General features: G+C 48.5%; 1 protein-coding gene across 3 annotated transcripts in view; it reads left to right on the top strand.

The window, feature by feature from the left end:
• Window positions 1-352: 352 nt before the first annotated feature.
• Window positions 353-20,453, top strand: part of CHSY1 (chondroitin sulfate synthase 1) — a 117,309-nt gene continuing 97,208 nt past the window's right edge. For all 3 annotated transcript variants that reach the window (XM_070953397.1, XM_070953398.1, XM_070953396.1), the window contains exon 1: window positions 353-690. In XM_070953397.1, the coding sequence (XP_070809498.1) occupies window positions 353-690 (338 nt within the window). The remainder of the gene's footprint in view (window positions 691-20,453) is intronic.

Here is a 20,453-nt window from a genome sequence, read left to right as displayed (position 1 = left end):
AGTCGGCCAGGAAGCCATTGCCGGGGGTCTCCCGAGGCACAAAGGCGGAGGAGGGGGACGGAGGGCGAACGCGGGCCTGGCCTCGCCCGCAGCCGGGAGGAACTTGCAGAGGAAACGGGGCGCCGGAGGGGGAAGAAGCGGCTGGAGAGAGAGGGGGGGGGGAGTGGTCGTCCGGGGAGCTAGCTAGCTGGGCGGGCGGAGTGTGTGGGGTGGGGGCTCCGGACCGGGCTGGGTTTCCAGCAAGGCGCGGAGGGGGGGAGAGAGAGAGAGAGAGAGAGAGAGAGAGGTGGGGGGGGGGCTTGTGCCTTGTCTTTGGGGAGCCCCCCGGGCGCGCTGAGCAAGGGGGTGGGGAATGGCTGGCAGAAGCCGCCGCTCCTGGCTCAGCGTCTTGCTCGGTCTGGTGCTGGGCTTCACTCTGGCTTCCCGGCTCATCTTGCCCCGCGCTTCGGAGCTGAAGAACGTGGGATACCGGCGCCGCTCCAGCCTGGAGGGCTGCAAAAGGCGAGGGGGCGTCGGCGGCGGAGGCGGAGGGTTGCTGCTTCTGCCCAACCGGGACTCCCGAGGGGCCCTGCTCTGGCACCCGGACCCTGCCCAGCCTCGGGGCGAGAGCTCGCCGGCTAAGAACTTCCTCTTCGTCGGGGTCATGACGGCCCAGAAATACCTGGAGACCCGAGCCGTGGCAGCCTACAGGTGAGACCCTTCCTCTCCTCCCCCTCCCCATCCCCGCGCCGCCCCCCATCTGGAAATGGGGATTGGTGGGATGGGTAAAATTTGGGGTCTCCCGCTTTTCACCCTTCTGAGCTGAATGCCGCCCTATTCAGCCCCCCTTTTCCTCCCCTCCCTCTCCTCTTGTTCTTTTATTCCCCTCTCCCCCATTTGCAAGCCATCTTTGGGGTCCCCAAAAGAATCAGAGGTACCATGTAAGGGCACCGCTCTCCTTCCCTCCTTGGCTTCAGGTGCCTCCAGGAATTCAATGCACAAAGGGTCTCTCCCTTTTGTGGTGCTGGGTGGGGGCTCCTTCTTTTTTTGGGGGGGGTGTTAAGAAAAGATGGGCTTGCATTAAGGGGGATTTTGAACCCCGCCCCCCCCCTCCCCAGCCTATCACACTTCCCTTGCAAGTTTCAACCAGGCTGTGCACACGTTCAAGGCTTTTCTCCAAATCTATTTGATTAAGCAGGAAGGCAATAATCGGATCTTCTTGATACTCTTAAGAATAGTCTTGTCTTTACATCTGTGTTTCAGACTCAGGCTTTTCCATGCCTGCCCCACTCCCACCCCCAATAAAAGGGATAACTTCCTCTCTACATCATTTATTTGAGCTGGTAGTTGATCCCTTTAACAGGAGAGGAAAAACTCTACTGACTTGAATGCTAAGAATGAAAAATCCTTTGGGGATCCATCCAAACTTGGAAACAACCAAAGAGGTTGAAATAAAACCCGTAGGCGTGCGCCTGGCGAGGTGGGTCATCGCGGTGATTTCAGACCCCGAAAGTGTGAAGTTTTTTTTGTGCGGCCCGATGAATACACCCCTCTTTGGCTCTTCTTTTGACTTGAGCCCTTCTTCGGTCTGCCAGCTCCAGCAAACTGGAGTGAAGGCACATACCAAGAGAATAACTGAACAGTTTTATGTGGGGAGTGATGAAACTGGCTAGACACACACAATATAACCTGGGAGGAGAAAGAAAGAGAGGAGGGGGGGGGGGAATCATTCTTTTTTTAATGGTTCTTCTGGCCAAAAGCAGTGTTAGTAATTACTTCAGGGCCTTGCGATTCTTGTTTTAAGATTTTTGTTTTAAGTTTGCGTTCTCTTTCTCTTGGGAAAAAAAAGAAATAGTTTATTTCGTTTTGCAGGGAAGAGAGGGGTTCTGTTTCCTGAGCATATTATATATCAGTTTTTTGGCTGCTTGTTGCACTCTGGAGATGTACAGATGATTGGGTTGGGAGAAGCTGGAAAGTTCCCATCCATTTCCCAACCCAAAGCTGCAGGAGACGGCAGTCCCGTACCTACGATAGCCTTCTCTCTCTCTCCCCCCACTTCTCTGTCTCTCCCTCTCCCTCTCCCTCTCCCTCTCCCTCTCTCTCTCTCTCTCTCTCTCTCTCTCTCTCTCTCTCTCCCCCTCTCTGTCTTTGTCTCTGTCTCTCTCTCTCCCCCTCTGTCTCTCTCTGTCTGTCTTTCTTTCTCTGTCTCTCTCTCTGCCTTTCTCTCTCTCTCCCCCCCCCCATTTGGACGTTCTCCAAATGTGTAGCTTTCAAATCCCAGATTTCTGCATCTGGAATGACTCTTGCTGGAGATTCTGGGAGTAGTCCTTTCCAGATCAAGATAGGGAAGGCTGTCCTGCAGCATTGTTCCATAAAATTGATTTTTTTTTAAAAAAAAAAAAAGTCATCTGCCTTTATAGTGAGAACGGTTTTCAAAGAGAAGACTTGGTGTGTTCACCAGATCTATTCCACCACCCTGAATTTCAAAGGCATTAGCATGGAATAGAGCTAGAAGAGATCTTGGAGGTCATATCATTTCAGTCCAGTCAGCCTCCAGTGATAAAGCACCTACAACTTTTGGAGTCCAGCTGTTCCACTGGTTAATTGTCCCCGCTGTTAAGAAGTTTCTTCTTACTTCCAGGTTGCTTCTTTCCTTCATTAGTTTCCATCTATTGTTTCTTGTCTTGCTCTCTGGTGCTTTGGAAAATAAATTGACCCCCCTCTTTGTGGCAGCCCCTCAAATATTAGAATACTGCTATCATGTCACCCCTAATTCTTCTTTTCTTTAGACTAGCCGTACCCAATTCCTGCAACCATTCTTCATATGTTTTAGTCTCCAGGCCTTTGATGGAGAATTTCAGGCTGGAGAAGTCTACCTTAAAGGGGTCCTATAACCATATGTTGTCTCAGTGGTGTCAGTGATGATGGGCAGATATATTCTTTACACCACTGGTGCCTATAATCCCTATACTAATTAGTTAGAGGAATTGTGATTTTTCATTTGTGGAGACAAAGCAGGGGTCACACAGGAATTCTATGAGAAGGAGCCTTCTCTTGGTAACTCATACATTTTTCTAGCCTGAAGCTTGTCTTACATTTTTTTTCTTGGTTGAACCAAAGCTGGAGAATTAGCTGCTGCTTATGGTAGAAAATAAGGGACACGGTGGCTCAGTGGCTAAGATCCTGAGCTTGTCGATCGAAAGGTCAGCAGTTCGAATCCCTAGTGCCGTGTAACGGGGTGAGCTCCCATTACTTGTCCCAGCTTCTGCCAACCTAGCAGTTCGAAAGCACATAAAAAATGCAAGTAGAAAAATAGGGACCACCTTTGGTGGGAAGGGAACAGCATTCCATGCACCTTTGACGTTGAGTCATGCCGGCCACATGACCACGGAGACGTCTTCTGGCAGTGCTGGCTCTTCGGCTTTGAAACGGAGATGTGCACCGCCCCCTAGAGTCAGGAACGACTAGCACATATGTGCAAGGGGAACCTTTACCTTTAGCTGTGGTGGAAAAACAATGCTTTGGACAAGAACATGAGTTCTGGGAGAACGGAACTGATCTTCACTGCTCAGTTATCTCCATAACAAGCAAACAATTGTCTCTTTATTATTGTCGGCTTATCAGCTAAATCAGGGGTGTCAAACTCGATTTCATGGAGGGCTGTCTTAGGGTTGTGTTTCACCTCGGGGGCCCCAAGGGAGCATGGCCAGGGTGGGCGTGTCCAGCTCGATGTCACTCATGTCAGGGGCGCTTGTGGTGGCCGGAACACTCTGCCAGCGAAAACGGGCTCTCGAGCTCCGTTTTTGGCTGCGACGGCCTCCTGCAACCCTCTGCCAGCAAAAACGGAGCTCGGGAGGGTCGCGTGCAGCCCTCCCAAGCTTCATTTCCACTGGCAGAGGCCCTGCAGGCCAGTCCTTCGCCGTTTCCAGGGTGGCCCTGCAAACCAGATCTAAGCACCCTGTGGGCCATATCCAGCCCCCCGACCTTGAGTTTGATACCGCTGAGCTAAATCAATCTTCTGGAAAAGTGATCTTGAGATACCCGAGGGTCACAGTTTAAGACGCCTCGTGTTATTTCTCCCGATCACTTTGGTGTCGTCCTTGTAGTGTCCTTGTTCCCCACAAAGTTCTGAGCAACTAATGTTCATGTACTGAATTGTAAATTTATGGTGAGAATTCTGGCAGTGAGCAAATCTGTAATTGAAACCAGCCTATTTTCTTTCTCCCCTCCTCCTTTTTTTTAAAAAACGGAGTGGAAGCTTTTAACTGAAATTGGGAAATCACTGGTCTCTTTCTCTCCACCCTCCCACCCCCACCTCACCCACCCACCCTGAAAACTAAAAGGGAGAGTTGATAGGGACCCCTTTTGCATTTTGATCAGGGACTTTAAATGCTCCCTGAGCAAATACATAAGCAGAGCATTGACGACGTATATGCCGGCAGACAAGGGAACCTTGTTTCATGTCAGCCTATCTTATCGAGCGCTCCCTTGGGATTGTTGGAAATTGTCGTTTGGCAGCAAACCAGGACCCCGCTCTTGGGTCCGCTCGAACAAAAAACCAGTTTTTGGAGGTTGTAGGGTCTCTTTCCCCCCCGCCTCCCCATTTCAGCTGCTTAGGTTTTTCCTCCACTGGCAAAGCCAGCAGAGATTTGAACCGGGGGTGGTCTGCGTCCAGAATAACTGTATGCTAGGATGAAAACGTGGTTTGTTTAGCGGCTCGGGTTGCATGCCCCCCCCCCGCTGCTGTGGTTTGTAAAAAAAAACGTGGTTTGACACTAGCATGTTGGGTAAACGGGGTGTATTTTAGCTAGTAAACGATGGTGAATCAGATCCTAGAGTAATGTGTAACTCATACCACTAATCAGGAAGATTTTTGACATCTAGTTGGTGACTAAATATATCTTTCTTCTTCACCCTGTCTGCAGAATGCCCTGCCCTGCCCTCTCTCTCTCTCTCTCTCTATCTATCTATTCATCTATCTATCTATCTGCTAGCTATCATCTATCTATCTATCCATCTATCTATATCTGCTATCTATCATCTATCATCAATCTGTCTGTCTGTATCTATCTCTATCTGCTATCTCTCTCTCTCTCTCTAACTCTCTCTCTCTCTCTCTCTCTCTCTATCTCAGAGATAGAGATAGATAGATCTATCTATCTGCTATCTATCATCAATCTGTCTGTATCTATCTCTATCTACTATCTATCTATCTATCTATCTATCTATCTATCTATCTATCTATCTGCTATCATCTATCATCAATCTGTCTGTATCTATCTCTATCTGTTATCTATCCATCTATCTATGTATCTATGTATCTATCTATCTATCTATCTATCTATCTATCTATCTATCTATCTATCTATTCCTCCCTCCCTCCCTCCCTCCCTCCGTCCATATCTATCTATCTATCTATCTATCTATCTATCTATCTATCTGCTATCTATCATCCATCTATCTCTGTCTGTCTATCTATCATCTATCATCAATCTGTCTTGTCTGTCTATCTCTATCTCTATCTGCTATCAATCATCTATCATCAATCTATCTATCTGTCTCTGTCTGTTTATCATCTATCATCAATCTGTCTGTCTTGTCTGTCTGTCTGTCTATCTATCTACCTACCTACCTACCTATCTACCTACCTACCTACCTACCTATCTTTGGGTCGGTATATGTGTAGGCATGCCCATACATGCTCACACACCCATAACATCCCCTCACAAACTCCCACATAAGCCATGTCCTCATTGGAAGTTTTGCCTCCTCGTTTCAGAGATCACTAATTTGATGATTCAGTAGCACCATCGAGGTTACTTGAAGAAAGAGAGACAAAGCCTTATTAGAGCAAACATCCGACTGTTTCTGCTCTCTTGTAACTTTCAAACATAACATTGTTCAAGGCAGAAACATGGTGGCCAACCCTATGACACTTAATCTTTATCGCTGTCCCTTTTGGGTGCTCCACAATGTAAGAAGGATGCAACTTCCTGCGGGGAGAAGATTTCAGGGAGCAAGCTGGAATTAAAAAATCCAGTGACAAATAACTCTAATTACTGGTATACTTTTGGGAGGCCTATTATTACACGTGGGCCATAACATGATGCCTTCTGCAACGGGTTGTTGTTGCAAAGTTGTGTCTGACCATTGCAATCCCATGGACCACGTTTCTCCAGGCCTTCCTGTCCTCTACCATCCTCTGGAGTCCATTTAAGCTCACGCCGACTGCTTCAGTGACTCCATCCATCCACCTTGTTCTCTGTCGTTCCTTTCTTCTTTTGCCCTCCATCGTTCCCAGCATTAGGCTCTTCTCTAGTGAGTCCTTCCTTCTCATTAGGAAACCAAAGTATTTGAGTTTCATCTTCAGGATCTGGCCTTCTAAAGAGCAGTCAGGGTTGATCTCCTCTAGGACTGACTGGTTGGATCGCCTTGCATTCTCTTTAACTTAAAGCCATTTCATCTCTCATTGAGACTCTACGGGTAGTAGAAATATGACTGCCCCCCCCCAAGAGCTGGGCCACCCAAGACTTGGTGTCCTAGAGGCAATTTTGTATCACTTTATTACTTTCCTCTTAGCTTGTTTATATAATCAGAACTCTGTATCCTTTCCGAAGTATAGCATGATTCTGTTTTTGGTCACTCAAAATACAAAGAAACCTGATGGAGAGATACGGTGTTGCTGAAAGTTCAGCATAGCTGGCTGGAAAATTCTGGGAGTTGAAGTCCACAAGTCTTAAAGCTGCCAAGTTTGAAGATTTCTGATTTAGATCAAGTCGATTTAAATCACGATTTAAATCACTAGTAAAAAAAAGGCTTGATTTAAATCCACTCGATTTAAATCATAAGCAACGGTCACCTCTGCTGTGAAATTGTGTGAATGCATCAATGCCGTCCCTGTTATCTCATCTTGCAGAGCTTGGATTCATTGAATGAGTTTACCAAACATGTAAATATTGCAGAATATACAGCCTCGTGCTACATAACTAAGCTCCATTTCATGCTGAATAAGCAAAATTATTAATGTATCTTAAATAGAAAACGATCTTTCGATAGATTTTTATTCCAAAAACATTTTATTTGATAAAAATAAAAAAAAATCTGACTTTTTAATTTTTTTTAAAAAAAAATCATCAATATTTTTTAATCCACCCTGTTCCCCATCATCCAGCCAGAGCTGAAGAAGTTTCTTGGATGAGAAGTGAAACATCTTCAAAAGAAAAAAAAAAACACAAAGTCTAGTTGCCTCCTGAAAAAAGCATCTTTTGGGACATCCAGCAAGATAATTGCTCTTTTGCAAGTCTTTTTACATCTTTTGTCAGATCTGAACTTAAATCCAGTCAGCTTCCTTGGGTGATCCATATGGTAGCTACGATAGGAGAAAGGAGGATCAGCATCTCCTTTGGTTGCCTTAATTCCCTCATCTAGTTATTCCTTCACACCTTTTTTTTTTTTTAAAAAAAATCAGATCTACGGTTTGGTAATCTTTGATGAGGACAGGTTGAAAGTTCAGCCAGCTCAGGGGTGAAATCCAGCAGGTTCTGACAGATTCTGGAGAACCGGTAGCGGAAATTTTGAGCAGTTCGGAGAACCGGCAAATACCACCCCTGGATGGTCCCAGAGTGGGTTGGGAATGGAGATTTTGCAATATCCTTCCCCTGGAGTGGGGAGGGAATGGGGATTTTGCAATATCCTTCCCCTGGAGTGGGGAGGGAATGGAGATTTTGCAGTATCCTTCCCCTGGAGTGGGGAGGGAATGGGGATTTTGCAATATCCTTACCCCAGGAATGGGGATTTTGCAATATCCTTCCCCTGGAGTGGGGAGGGAATGGGTATTTTGCAGTATCCTTCCCCTGGATGGTGCCTTGCAAATATTCTGATTGCAACCTTGAGACATAATTTCTGCACAATTGGAAATAAGGTGGATGGGACAAGAGAGCCGTCTAACAGGCAACCGTTAGGACCGTAATGGTGAACCCATGGCACGCGTGCCGGAAGTGGCACGCAGAGCCATCTCTCCGGGTATGCGAGCCATCGCCCATTGCTCTTTCGGCTTCTAGCACGCCAGCCAGCTGGTCTTCATGTGCGTGGGAGTGCCAGAAACTGGAAGAACAGCCGCCTAGTGTTTATGCGGGGCGGGGCGGCATGCGCGGCGGCTGCTCCTCCAGTTTCTGGTGCGCAGATGCACGCTGGCCACCCAGTCTTTCCGCTTTTGGCATGCATGCGTGCACGAAGACCAGCTGGCCGGTGCTCATGTGCACGCCGGAAACCGGAAGATCATCTTCCCAGCACGTGCATGCACACTGGGTGGCTGCTCTTTTGGTTTCCAACACGTGCACACAAATGCTCCCATTTCGGCACTCGGTGCCGAAAAGGTTTGCCAACGCTGAGTTAGGCAATAAGATCTCAGCTTCACAAGCCTTGATAGAATTTTTTTTTTTCTTCTCAAGGATCCACTTCACTGGACTTCACTTAATTTTGGTTTCTCGAAGACGGGACAAAGGCTAGGTTCGCACAGCATGTGGTGTACAAAGCAGAATGGATGGGCCTTAGTTACATAAAGAAGAGGTCCCTCTGGCTGGCTGACTGGCTTTCTGTAATATTTTATCGGTACTTCTAATAACACATTCAGATAGTGCTCAACTTATGACCGGTTGCATAGCTGCTCCAAGATATGATGGAAAGCCCCCCCTCCCCCCGCACATCCAAAAAAAGATACTGATAAATAACCCAGATTCAAAGTTCTGATGACTGTCCCCACCCGGTAATTGTGTGATCAAATTTTGTGTGCTCGGCAACCAGCCTACATTTATAGCCATGCGCAGTGTCCTGTTGTTGCATGACTATGATTTACTATGCTACTTGCTGGAAACCGGCATTTATGTCCCATTTCCTGCAAGAAAATCCCATTGCGGACAATAGGTTTTCTTAACAACCTTCACAAAAAAAAGTCACAAAACCAGATTGGTCTTGCGATGACTGGCATAAATAACTTACAACTGTAATTCTGAGCTGAATTATGGTCGAAATTTGAGGACTACCTGTATTGGGGTTTTTGTTCCTCACCTGGTGTCGGAGAAGAATCGGTACCATTCATTAAGTTGCAGTTAAGATTTATTGCTCCAGCCTGCGCATACAAGAATCTGGTCATCTGATATTTGACACTAAATTGGCGACAATAAATTGATGCTAGATAAGAGTCAACGGAAATTCAAGAGGACTTAGAGTTTTAGACCGATTGTGGGAAGGTAACAACTCTAGGCTGATGACTCACTTTACTCCACCCTCCAGCTCTGCCTGCTCTTGTGACTTAGGCTTACTGAGTCATTACAATACACAATTAGTCCCAGAAAAACCAATTTTATTGTAACAGCTGAGAATTATGTTCATTCCCAGCTGAGTCCCTATTAGTTGCAAAAAAAGTCCTTCGGAAGAAGTCCTTCAGGATAATCGCCAACCTTTATCTTCTTTGACATGTTGCCAAAGGCCTTACTTGGCAAAGCCCCACGGAGTTCAGAAACAAACAAGAGATGCCGACTGGAAACAGAGTTAGCAACATTGCTTTTCTGCAAAAGGCCCAAGTGCCTTTGTTTCTCTTTTAAGCCTTATGGGAGAGGCCAATCATCTCCTGGCCTTACTCCCGACTCGTCCCTTTTGCTTTAGCTGCTCTTGCCTTCTGGCAGCTCTGCGCATGCATGCACTAGGAACAGGCTCCCCCTGTTCCTCTGCCTCTCTGCTATCCGACTCTGGGGGCTCTGGAGTCCGTGCATCACTCCCAGATGGCCCTGGGCCCATCTCTACCTCCAACGCAGAGCCCTCGTCTGGGCCTTCCCCAGACTCCAGGACTGGCCCATGTTCCTCCCCAGCCTCCTCACTGTCTGCAGGCTGCTGGCGGACCACAACAGCTCTTCTCCTAAACCTGGTGCTTGTAACTGAGGTTTCAGGACTGCTGGGTTCCTTGGTGCCAAAACAGACACATCACAAGGTTATGGCATAGGTATGACTTCCAGTAAGAATGAGGAACTTGTGGTTTTCCAGGAGTTGCTACAGTTATTCCACCTCTTTGCAACTCCAGCGAATGTGGTAGGAGGTGGTTTTCCTTTGACGGAGGCCAAATTCTTTAAGAAACTTTGAAACTCAAAACCGGCTGCCTTTGTTGAAGCAGATTTCTTACCGTTTGTCAGTTGCAGTTAATCATTCATGGTGGGAAGAAGAGCAATTAATTGGTTCTCATTGAAGGGAAGTCATTAAATAGGAGTAGCCGGGAGAACCTAATCTCGCCACTTGATCAGATGGATCCCTGGAAGGAGGGGAAAGTGGCAGATCTCTCATGTAAAGTAGTTGCATTATTTACAGAGAAGCCAGCTTTAAAGAACAGCTGATTAAAAGAGAGAGAGAGAGAGAGAGAGAGAGAGAGAGAGAGAGAGAGAGAGAGAGTCTGAAGCTGAGACTGAGACTTAACACCGGATGTTGACTGCAGTTCTATACCTAGGAGTTGCAATTTTGTTCAGCTTCTGCCTTGAGTTTCGTTTTGTGTTCGAAAGCTTATTATAATACCCTTGGAGGAATTTTGATCTGGTTAATGTCTCTAATAGGACGTTTCTCTTTTAATTAGGAGAGAGGGAAAGTCCATTTCCTAAATGCAAGTTTCAGCGAGAGAAGAAGCAATCTTGGGTTGTTGTTTTTTTTTCTTTTTCTCTACTATTTACTACTTTCTTAGCAGCAGTAAAAAAATAAATAAATAGAAGAGCAATCAAAAAGATCCTTTTTCTCTTCTTCCCCAGTGTGGATTTTTAGCAAGAGTTGCTTGCTTCAGCTTTCAAGAGAATTGCTCACCTGGGTGTCGTTAAAAGAAGACAGAAAAAAATCAGGAGAGGAAGGATTAGACAATAAATATTATGGTTTTATGGGGCCAAGTCTACCGTTAGGCAGATGCTTCAAGCAACTGAAGTCGTTTCCAAGCCTGCCCTTTGATTTCCAAGCTAACTTTGTACTTTGGATGAATGGAGAATGCTGTTCCTCCACCAGTGTCTGAAAAAAAAAAATATTCCCCATCTTCTGTAGGCAGGGTGGATAAAAATCAATGATTTTTTTTAAAAAAATCAAAAAAATCAGATTTTTTTAAATTTAAATCGTATTTTTTTGATTTTTATCGAATTTATTTTAATTAAAAACTTTTGGGGTAAAAATCTATCGTAAGATAGTTTTCTATTTAAGATACATAAATAATTTAGTTTATTCAGCATGAAATAGAGCTTAGTTATGTAGCATGAGGCTGTATATTCTGCGACACTGGGACTATCGGTGAGTCAACAGTGGGTCAAAGGAGTAGTAGAGATGACAGTTGCTCTTTAAAAATTATGATTTAAATCGAGTGGATTTAAATCGAGCCTTTTTACTAGTGATTTAAATCGTGATTTAAATTGTGATTTAAATCAACTCGATTTAAATCAAATCCACCCTGTCTGTAGGCAGTTGATATAAATCTTCAGAGGAATTATTGGGTCTGTTATTTGTACTTTTATAACTGTCTGGTTTGTACGGCAACCAAACAGGACAGCAACAGACTCAAACCATTAGTCAAGGCTTCAGAAAGAACAATTGCAACCAGGCTGCCTTCCATAGAAGATCTGTATATTGCACGGGTCAGAAAGACTTGAGAAGTGTCTATGGAGAGTCTCGGTCATTCATGGTTGTCCCAAAGGTGTGTTGGAAGAAATATCCTTCTGGGTTCAGCTCCAAGTGGGGGAAAAAGACATTGGAAACATGGAGACTGCTTGGAAAGATGGTTTAATGGTGGACAGGATCACATGGTTTGAGTTCCTGAACAGAAAAAAAGGTCCAAGATGCTGAGCATGCCTTGGTTTTATGCCCTCTCTGAGCTTTGAACTTCCTGGGGCACAGGAAGAGTATCCTGATTGGTTGTCAGACTCCCAGGGGGTGGGGGGTCTTAGCTAGCCTTGCTGGCTGATGTAATTTTCCCAGGTGCCATGTGGGGAGTTTCTGTTGCTAAATGGGTCCTATTGTGTTAGTTTCTGTTGCTAGATGGGTCCTATTGTGTTGCAGATGATAGCCCATTGACAAAGGTGGGGAGAGGCAGGAAGCTGCTTTGTCTTTAAAACATGTTTCTCCATTTCTCATCCAGGGAAATATAATATTCTGCCTTTTTTAATATTTCCTAAAACATTTCATTCTTCTAGGAGAGGGGTGGTTGCTAACTTCCTTACAGGTGCTTTTTCAAGAGGCAAGTGGACTTTCTGCTTTTTCTTTGAAGACGTTTCGCTTCTCATCCAAGAAGCTTTCTTCAGTTCTTGCATAGCTAAATGTCTATGGAGATTCTCAAGTCATCCAGGTCATGGTTGTCCCAAAGGTGCTTTTTTTTTCAAGAGGCAACTGGACTTTCTGCTTTTTCTTTGAAGACGTTTCGCTTCTCATCCAAGAAGCTTTTTCAGTTCTGACTGGATGGTGGGGAAAGTCAGAGCTGAAGAAGCTTCTTGGTTGAGAAGCGAAATGTCTTCAAAGAAAAACCAGAATGTCCAGTTGCCTCTTGAAAAAGCACCTTTGGGAGGCTTGAGAAGATACCTTCACATGCCTCATATCCTGGACATAAATTGTTTTAACTCCTCCCCTATTGTGCCAAAACAACTGGACACAAAAACAGTTTTCTCCCTCATGCCATCATTGCTGAACACCTCATTCTCACAGTGCTATATAATGTCTATGTGTATTTACCCATCTAGTGCAGCTGTAGTATTATTATCTATCTATATTCTTTACTCCCTTCTTTTATTGGTATTATTTTACTGGTATTATTACTATAAGAGCCCTGGTGGCTCAGTGGTTAGAGTGCAGTACTGCAGGCTACTTCTGCTGACTGCCGGCTGCCTGCAATTTGGCAGATCGAATCTCACCAGGCTCAAGGTTGACTCAGCCTTCCATCCTTACGAGATGGGTAAAATGAGGACCCAAATTGTTGGGGGGAATAAACTGACTCTGTAAACTGCTTAGAGAGAGCTGAAAGCACTGTAAAGCGGTATATAAGTCTAAGTGCTATTGCTAAGTGCTATCATTCTGTTGCTTTTCTTATACACCAAGTGCTTCTGTACCGGAGGCAAATTCCTGGTGTATTTAATCACGCTTGGCCAAATAAAGTATTTAATTCAGTTCAGCGTTGTCATCTTGTTTCAGAATGCTTGGAATTTTTCTCTTGTTCTTCCTCAGGCTATTTCTTCCCTTTTAGTCTTTCTCTTTGAGTTTTTTTCTCTTCCTAACTTGTAGCCGTTGCCACTTCTCATTATCAGCAGGTGTTTGGTGCTGTTAAGTTCCAGGCTCTAGAATACTAACTAATCTTAGTTCTAAAGTTCTAAAATTACTACAACCTAATTCAGGAAACTAAACTTGCTAATTGATCTTAAATAAAATTGCTGGGTGAGCTATTTTAGCATTAAATGGAGGCTGGAGGCTAAAACATATGAAGAACGGTTGCAGGAACTGGGGATGTCTAGTTCAGGGGTCTCCAACCTTGGCAACTTTAAGACTTTGCTTTGCTGGCTGAGGAATTTTCCTGAGCGCTGCTCCCACTATCCAGGAATGGGTTAATGCTTCAGCCTTTGGCAAACAACTGAGTGTTAAAAGTATTAAAAACAAAGGACTTCCCCTTTCCCCTCTGCCTAGCCACACCCCCACTCCCATGATACCCCAGTCTTCGCTCAGTTGTTTGGCAAACGCTGAAGTGTTTCTCAGGAGCTCCTGGTTCTAAGGTATTTTGTTCTCCTGATTCCTTGTTTTTTTCTGTCTTTTCTTCCTCTCCCTGCTCAGGGACGCTTAGGACTTTATTTTATTTTTGAATATTTCCCTTTCCCGGGGTTTTCTTTAAGTCTCTGCCTTTCTTTTTTACCGCCGCTAGCAGCGGCAGCGCTGATCAGCTGGGCGTCGGATTCGGAAAGCCGAGCCACCCACGCAGCGCTTTGTTTTTCATCCCCAGCAGCGGCGCCAATTTCAAACCTGCTCCAAGCCCCAGGAAGAAGCAGCAGCTGCAGCGTGGGGCGAAGAGGAGAGCGATCGGCCCGGAATTGCGCCGATCGCGCCGGGAAGCAGCGTGCAGCCGCGGTTCGCCCGGCTAGCCCTGCCAACAGCCGCTGCACTACAGAAAACGATCCCCCCAAGCAGCGACGAGGCACGGCAGCTGGCTGGACCCTCGGGCCTCCAGCATAAGACCGTAGCCAACAAAAGGCACCCGGCCCAGCACCACGTGGCGCCCACCATCTTGCCGACCACGTGGGCCGCCATCTTGGGCCAGAATTTGCTACCAGCTCCCAGACGCTCAGCGGAGCCATCTCTGGAGCGGTGCCTTTTGTGATAGGGGTTACCTGGTGAGACCTTCGGGCTCCCAGCGGCTCTTATCTCATCCTGCGGAGCGGATTGGGCAAATCTCCGCAGAAGCATTCAAGAGGAGAGGGGCGGCCTGACTCACACAGCCACCATGTCTGACTCCCCCTTCTCATCAGACCCTGAACTAGAGTTGAGCCCACCTCGCAAGGGGGCTAAAGCGTCCAAAAAGAGTACCAGGAAGAGGTCTGATACATCTAGCCACAGGTCCAAATCGGGGACGGGGCTGATCTTTCAAGACAAGGACGCGCAAAGACGCCATCAGGCGCTAGAGAGGCAGTGCGCCAAGGCCCAAATGGCACTGGCTATGTCACCCACCAGGGGGCTAAGGCCAGAAGGAGCTGCTCCGCCCACGCCTAGGGGGTCAGTCTCAGCAATGGCTAGCCCGACAGAGTTAACGCAGACCCCGGCGACTCCAGTCCTTTCAGAGAGGGGCCCTCAGAGGGACGGAACTCCCGCCCCGGCCCAGAGTGAGACGGTACCCCTCCCACCTGCGGGCTCATCACACAGCCCAGGCCCAGCCGCAGGAGCGCAGGGGGGCCCCCTACCATCATCACAATTGGATTTTCAAGCCATGTTCTCAACGGCTCTATCATCCTTCTTGCACGCCAGCTGGCAGCAGGCACTACCACCTCAGCCAGCACAGGTCCAGGGGTCTCACCAACAAGTCCGGAACAAGACAACGGCCCCCTTAGCACAAGAATCCTCCTCCGAGGAGTCAGACCAAGCAGAGGATGCCCCAGAAGACATCGAATTCTCAGAGGATGAAGGGCTAAACCCGGACACACCTGCCTTTACTGGACTTTTCCGACCAGCGCTCTTTAGGTCACTCCTTCACAAGGCGCGACTCACGACTAACCTGGGTGTTCCGGGGGACGTAAACCCAGCCCCACCTTCCACAGCGGGGCCACACGATGCCCTCTTCAAATCGACTAAACAGGAAAAGGACAGCATCCCCTGTCCACAACTGTTCTCCGATGTCATTCAAAACGCCTGGGGGCAACCAGCATCACAAACCACACCGAGCAGCCTGGACAAGAAACTCTACTGTTCGGCTCAGGAACTGGAGGACCTGCTACTCCTCCCGACTGTGGACCAGCCGGTCGCAGCGCTCTCATCTCCATCGTTAGTCTCCACAGAGGCTCTGGATGGCCTCAAAGCCGAGGAGAAGAGAACGGAGCTGGCTTTTCGTAAAACACACCAAGCAGTAGCCTGGGCGATCAGGACATCCACAGCTACATCATTTTTCAATAGAGCGGCCCTAATTTGGCTACGCCAGATGCAAGAGAGACTCCCTCCAGAGGACACCAGGCTGCAACAAGATATCAACAAGATCATTGCAGCCACCGAGTACGCCTCTGATGCCTCCTTGAACTCGGCAAAGTTCGCGTCAAGGGCCCTAGCCTCCACGGTCACGACTAGGAGGCTGTTCTGGCTCCGTCCCTGGAAAGCGGACCTAAAGGCTAAATGGAAGCTGGCCGCAGCTCCCTACAAAGCACCGAATCTGTTCGGAGCAGCCCTGGACCCAGTCCTTGTGGAGGACAAGGATAAGAGGAAGGTGCTGCCATCGGCCTACCGCCGCCAAGAACGGAGGTATTCCCCATACCCAGCTCAACAGCCCTTTCGGCCGGGCCCAGGGCCCAGGGGGTCCTTCCCACACCGCTCCAATTACATGGGAGGCGACAGACCACACGACCGGCATCAGTTTCGAGACCGGGGCAGAAACCAACAATCCAGAAGGCCCTTCCGGGGGGCAGGCGCCAAACACGCCAGAAGAGGGAAGTGACTCCAAGACCGAGGGGCCCATAGGGGGAAGACTGCGCCTCTTTCACCAGCAATGGGCCCGGTCGACATCGGACTCGTGGGTAAGGCGCACCATCTCATTTGGACTATCAATAGAATTTGCAGGGCAGCCACCTCAGCGCTTCGTGAGGTGCCCGGTCCCACAGTCCTCCGAACTACAGGCCCTAATGACCCAGGAACTGATCCACCTTCGAGAGATCAGAGCCATAGAGACAGTACCACCAGGCCAACAGGGCTCAGGGTTCTACTCAAGCCTGTTCCTAGTCCCCAAGAACTCGGGGGGCTGGAGGGCCATTCTGAACCTAAAGAAGCTGAACCTATCTGTGCGTTATCGCAGGTTCAAAATGCACTCGCTTCAATCGATTCTAGCGGGAGTGAGAAAGGGGGACTTTCTCCAGTCAGTCGACCTTCGGGAGGCCTACCTCCACGTCCCCATTCACCAGGACCACAGACAGTTCCTGAGGTTCGAATATGGGGGCCAGCATCTCCAGTACCGAGCCATGCCCTTCGGTCTGTCGTCAGCACCCCGCACCTTCACCAAACTGGTGGCGGTGGTGGCAGCCAAGCTTCGAGCCACTCCGGTTCGAGTCCTCTGCTATTTAGACGACATCTTGATTCTCTCATCGACGCACGACCAAGCGGCCAGAGACGCTCGCCTAGTCCTCGATGCCTTTCGAAACCACGGTTTTACAATCAACCTCGAGAAAAGTCACCTTCAACCGTCCACACGGATTCTCCACCTAGGCGCAGTGATAGACTCTGCCAGGGGTCAGGTCTTCCTATCCCCGGACAGGGTCCAGAGCCTCCAGCTCCTGGCCCTCCAGATTCTGTCGGGAAGGAAGGCCTCCCTTCTGCAACTATCGTGCCTACTGGGGAAGATGGTCTCCTGCTTCGGCATCGTTCCGTGGGCACGCAAACACTCGAGGCCCCTCCAATGGTTTCTCCTCCCCTTCCAACGCTCGGGGAGGTCCAACTCCAAAGGCAGGGTTCGCCTCTTCCCCAAGGTGCGCCTCTCCCTCAGATGGTGGACATCCACCGCACTCCTCAAGGGCTCAGAGTTCCTGGAACCGGACAGACTGGTCCTCACCACGGACGCAAGCCTTCGGGGGTGGGGAGCCCACCTGCTCAATGGGGTGGCACAAGGTCAGTGGTCCATGGGCGAGCAACACAGCAGCATCAACCTGCTGGAGCTACGGGTGATCAGATTAGCCCTGCGCCACTTCCAGACCACGGTTCAGGACCAGCACGTACTGGTCCTGACAGACAACATCTCAGCCAAGGCCCACATAAACAGAGAGGGAGGCACGAGATCTCGCAGCCTGATGCTAGAATCCGAGGCGCTTTTCCACTGGGCGGAAAGGCATCTACGCTCGATCAAGGCAGACCACATTTCAGGGTCAGCCAATGTGAGAGCAGATTGGCTAAGCCGAACAACGATAGACCAGGCGGAATGGCAGCTCCACCCCCGCCTCTTCAGGAAACTCACCTCCAGGTTCGGGAGTCCAGTAGTGGACCTGTTTGCGTCCCCAATCAACGCCCAACTCCCTCGGTTTGTGACGCGTTACCCGACACCACAAGCAGAGGATCACGATGCCCTCCACTGCAAGTGGCCGGCAGGCCTCCTGTATGCCTTCCCACCAGTCCCGTTGATCCCTCGCCTGGTTCGAAAGTTACTGGCGGAAAAGGCCGACCTGCTCCTGGTGGCTCCAAACTGGCCTCGAAGGCCGTGGTTCGCCGACCTGGTGGCCCTGTCGGTAGAACAACCATGGGTGATCCCACCACATCAGCTTGTACTACGCCAGGGCGAGGTCAACCACCCAGAGCCTCAGTGGCTCCAATTAGCCGTCTGGCACTTGAGCGGGTCATCTTAAAGAAGGACAATCTGCCGGATAGCGTCGTCAGCACGATCCAGGCGGCCAGACGCCCATCAACAACTCGTATCTACGAGGCTTCCTGGAGGGCCTTCTGCACTTGGAGTGCCGGGCACCATGTGGATCCCACCACGGCTACGATCCAAGACATCTTATTGTTCCTGCAGTCAGGGTTAGACAAGGGGCTGGCCCCAGCGACCCTAAGGCGTCAGACCGCAGCCCTATCGACGGTCGTTTCCTGCGCACCATACCGGACCCTATCACATCACCCGCGTATCAGAGAGTTCCTTCACGGGGCAACAAACTTACATCCACCAACAGTGCACCGCTACCCATCTTGGGATCTGCCGCTAGTCTTACAGGCCCTGACAGGCCCCCCTTTCGAACCACTAGACCTAGCCAGTCTCAAGCACCTGACTCTCAAGGTGACTTTCCTCCTAGCGATCACCTCAGCAAGGCGAGTTTCAGAATTAGCAGCTCTTTCCGTACGTAAAGACCTCTGCATCTTCAAAGCTTCCTCGGTGGTCCTCCGACTGGACCCGACCTTCATCCCAAAAGTGAACTCCTGGTTCCACCGAGCCCAGGAACTCATTCTGCCGGACTTCTGCCCGTCACCAAAGGACCACAGGGAAAAACGCTGGCACACCCTGGATGTCCGTCGGGCGATTCAGACGTACATACACAGAACAGCGTCCATCCGTCGCACAGAAGCCCTCCTGGTCTCTTTCAACCCGGCATCCATGGGCCTGAAGATCTCGGCTCCCACGGTCAGCAGATGGATCAGAGCCTGCATTGAGCTAGCTTACGACCTGAACTCCAGACCGCTACCGGGCAACATCCTCCCTCACTCCACTAGGAGCGCAGCCACGTCGGCAGCCTGGGCTACCCAGGCCTCTGTTGCCGATATCTGCAGAGCAGCGACCTGGTCCTCCGTGTCGCCCTTCATCCGGCACTACAAGATTGACACTTATGAGTCAGCCGAAGCGGCGTTCGGTCGCCGGGTGCTCCAGCAGGTCGCGACGGGAGTGGACCAAACGGGCAGTCAGCCCCCCGCCCAGGAGATTTAAGCTTGGGTATATCCCATTCCTGGATAGTGGGAGCAGCGCTCAGGAAAATGGACGTTGTCTTACCTGAACGTCCCTTTTCTGGGCGCTGCGTACACTATCCAGTCCCGCCCGTATTTGTTGGGCTTCCTGCCCGGTGGGAATTTTTACTGTTTCTCAGTTTGAATACGTTGAATCTTGTTATTAATAAAGTTATGGTTATTTTTTCATTATGATCTTGTCACGGATGGTTCCTTCTGCCACACCTTCGCTCAGACTGGGGTATCATGGGAGTGGGGGTGTGGCTAGGCAGAGGGGAAAGGGGAAGTCCTTTGTTTTTAATACTTTTAACACTCAGTTGTTTGCCAAAGGCTGAAGCATTAACCCATTCCTGGATAGTGTACGCAGCGCCCAGAAAAGGGACGTTCAGGTAAGACAACGTCCATTCTGGGAGTTGAAGTCCACAAGTTGTCAAGATTGGAGATTCTGGTCTAGTTTAATGAAAAGAAGGACTAGGGGAGACATGATAGCAGTGTTCCAATATCTCAGGGGCTGCCATAAAGAAGAGGGAGTCAAGCTATTTCCCAAAGCACCTGAGGGCAGGACAAGAAGCAAGGAAACTAATCAAGGAGAGAAGCAACCTAGAACTAAGGAGAAATTTCCTGATAGTTAGAAACAGTGGGACAACTTGCCTCCAGAAGTTGTGGATGCTCCAACACTGGAAGTTTTTAAGAAGATGTTGGATAACCATTTGTCTGAAGTGATGTAGGGTTTCCTGCCTAAGCAGGGGGTTGGACTAGAAGACCTCCAAGGTCCCTTCCAATTCTGTTATTCTATTCTATTTTAAATAAAAGAAAAGTTAAGAGCTCGCTAAAATCCCATCACTCAGTAGCCGTGTTGCTCCCATGTTGTCATCTTGTTTATCGACTTAGACAACAAAATGTTTTGGGCCTTTTCTACGAACTTGGCCTAGGATTACAAGTGATCTACCCAAAACAGAAACTTAGAAAGTAGCAGAGATTCCTGGATTTTTCATACTTATTTTTTTCACATGGCTCTCCCCCCCCCCCCTTTTTTTTTTTTTTTTTTGCATTTTGATCTTGTGAGTCTCTCTGATTGTCTTTTGGACAGGATAACTAATAAATATTTAATAAAGAATTAAGTGTAGGCTAGGAACATCTCTGCCCGGATCGTTTGTATGTGTTGAGGCCGAAAGCGTGTTTCAGATTGAAATGACAAATCATCATATTAGTCTTGGTTTCGCTAAACATTTGCTATTGAATATTAATCAGCTTAATAACACCAGCGATTTGAATGAAAGAAATCTAATAGATTGTTTTCTTGAATTTAGTTTAGGAGATAGTTTCCT

This window comes from Pituophis catenifer, unplaced genomic scaffold (genome assembly GCF_029215685.1).
Source record: "Pituophis catenifer annectens isolate HBS135680 unplaced genomic scaffold, rPitCat1.0.hap2 SCAF_14, whole genome shotgun sequence".
NCBI classification, from domain to species: Eukaryota; Metazoa; Chordata; class Lepidosauria; order Squamata; family Colubridae; genus Pituophis; species Pituophis catenifer.
This window is presented reverse-complemented; position numbering and strand designations above follow the sequence as displayed.